Source organism: Pygoscelis adeliae, unplaced genomic scaffold, assembly GCF_000699105.1.
Source record: "Pygoscelis adeliae isolate BGI_AS28 unplaced genomic scaffold, ASM69910v1 Scaffold314, whole genome shotgun sequence".
NCBI lineage: Eukaryota > Metazoa > Chordata > Aves > Sphenisciformes > Spheniscidae > Pygoscelis > Pygoscelis adeliae.
The window spans coordinates 1,880,201-1,882,427 of NW_008824668.1; the positions used below are offsets into that span (position 1 = coordinate 1,880,201).

Genomic DNA, 2,227 nt, shown 5'->3' on the forward strand with positions numbered 1-2,227 from the left:
TGGGGCCACGCGGCCTCCGGGCTCTCAGCCCTGTGCCCCACTCCGCCGGGGAGGGGGGGACACGGCAGGGGGACCGGTGGTGGAGACACCTCCTCAGCTCCTGCGCACCCTGCGCCGCTCTCCCTGCAGGTGGGGACCAACGGGGTCATCTCCACCCAGGATTTCCCCAGGGAGACCCAGTACGTGGATGACGATTTCCCCACAGACTTCCCCGTCATCGCTCCCTTCCTGGCCGACCTCGACACCTCCGGCGACAGAGGGAACATCTACTACCGGCAAGACGACTCTCCGGACGTGCTGGACCGGGCTGCGGGCTACATCCGGGCTGGGTTCCCCCGCACCGCCGGCTCCTTCGTGCCCACCAATGCGTTCATCGCCACCTGGGAGGACGTGGGCGCCTACCAGGAGCTCTCGCAGGACACCAAACCCTCCAAGGTGAGGCCGATGGGCTGAGGTTGGGCGCCCATCCTACGTGTCGTGAGAGGATGAGTCTTCCTCGGGTAGCACCTGAAACGCTCAGTCTCTTCTTTCTGGGCAGCTGGACGGTGGATCCAGCCTTGGACGAGCACCGGGGGAGACATGGAGCTTCTCCTCTCTGCTCAGAGCTGCGGCGGTGGTGGGTCTGTTGCCTTTGCTTGATGGGCAGAAGAGGTTCAGAGGTTGCCTTCAACTCCATGGTTGGAGGAGCTCAGGCTTTTGCCTGCTTTTCAGGCAAAGCTTTACAGTGCCGGTGGCTCTGGATTTGCAGGGCAGAGTTGGGCCAGGGGCAGCTGGGGGAGGCCGTGGCCCAGGTCACCCATCGTGCTCCTGACCTCTTGCCGGTGGCTTCCAGACCTTCCTTCTGCCCGCACGCTGATTTAACGCTGCCGGCGAGGAACCGGCTTCGGAGTTTCTGCTGTGGGTTGATTTTGTTTCTGGAAAACAAGCTCGTTGGTGGTCCGCCGGGTCGGGGAGGTGACCTGTGCTCTCCACCCACGGGCTGATAAGGCTCCCGTGTGGGTGGACCTACAGCGCTGCCGTTCCCCGAAAACGAGGATCCGCTGCTGGGGCAGGAGCCGTCACATTAGGTTGATGACGCACTGAGGAGGTGACGGTGACGCTCTTGACGGCAGGACGGGCTTCTTGAAACGAGCTGAATATGAAGAGCTGCAAGAGGAAAACTCTCGTGACGAATACCCGGAGCCGTGCGATGGGCGACGAGCTCTCGCCACGCTGGGGTGGGCTGAACCCGAAGGCCATCAGCAGCCACCGGGTCCCCCCGGGCCACCGGGAGCCGTCCCCGCCGGCCATCCCCCCCGTTCCGGGGCCCTTCGGTAGTGCGTTGCTGAGAGTGGTGGCCAAGGAAGGGAAGAAACCGAGGTTTGGAAGGAAACAACGCGCATTTTTTCCTCTAATTTAAAACTTGGGAAAGCAGCTGAAGAGATGCCATCAGGGGCCTCGCAGCGACCTCGCAGCCGTCAAAAACGCAGCCTCCTCTTCTCTTCCCAATTGTTTTTTTTCCTCTCTGAGAAGTTGGATCAGGTTTTAAAACGAAACCGGTCTTGCTTGGAAACGAGCAGCTCCAGGGAAAGCTTCATTCAAGACACACTGAAATTCAGCTTGTGCCTGTGATCTGCTGGACCCCCCCTTAGCCAAAACTGCTAAAAAAACTCCCCAAACACCACTTTTTTCTTACCAAATATGCCATTTATTGAAACGCTGCCCTCCCGCTGCTCAGAACCAGGATTTCCCCCCAGCTTTCGGAAAGTCACGGCTCATCCTTTTTGAGCCTCGAAAGCAGAAACCTGGGTTAAGGTGGGGGGGTTAGAGGCTCCCCAGTCCCCTGCCCTGCCCGGCCGGGCAGCGCCCTGTCCCCTCCAGCTCCTTGGGGACACGCTCCTAGTCCCTGCAGTGACGCTTTCCAGGGCTGCGGAGGCGGGCGAGAGCTGACCCCGCTTCTGCGGGAGCAAAAATTGCTCTTTGGGCTGGAATTTGCCCTTTGCAGCTCTTTGCCGGGAGCAGCCGGCCGCAAGCCGGGGGCTGCCCCCCCCCTCTCGCTCTCTCCCCTGCGTCCCTCGATGCCAGCGCGGTGGTGTCACCCAGGGTCCCCCCTTGCCGCCCACTGCAAGGCAAAATGAGTCCTGCAGCTGCCGCCGCGATTTGGCTGCGTGGGGGAGGAATCCGGCCCCGGGGTGGGGGGGTTTATCCCCCCCCCCCGGGCTTTTTGGCTGGCTTTGCACGGGGGCTC

The 2,227-nt window shown here is 61.9% G+C and overlaps 1 protein-coding gene across 1 annotated transcript in view; it reads left to right on the top strand.

Moving 5' to 3' along the window:
- NID2 (nidogen 2 (osteonidogen)) overlaps positions 1-2,227 on the top strand; it is a 19,531-nt gene that overhangs the window by 4,925 nt on the left and 12,379 nt on the right. The window contains exon 2 of the mRNA XM_009322950.1: positions 98-435. Coding sequence (XP_009321225.1) covers positions 98-435 — 338 coding nt within the window. The remainder of the gene's footprint in view (positions 1-97; positions 436-2,227) is intronic.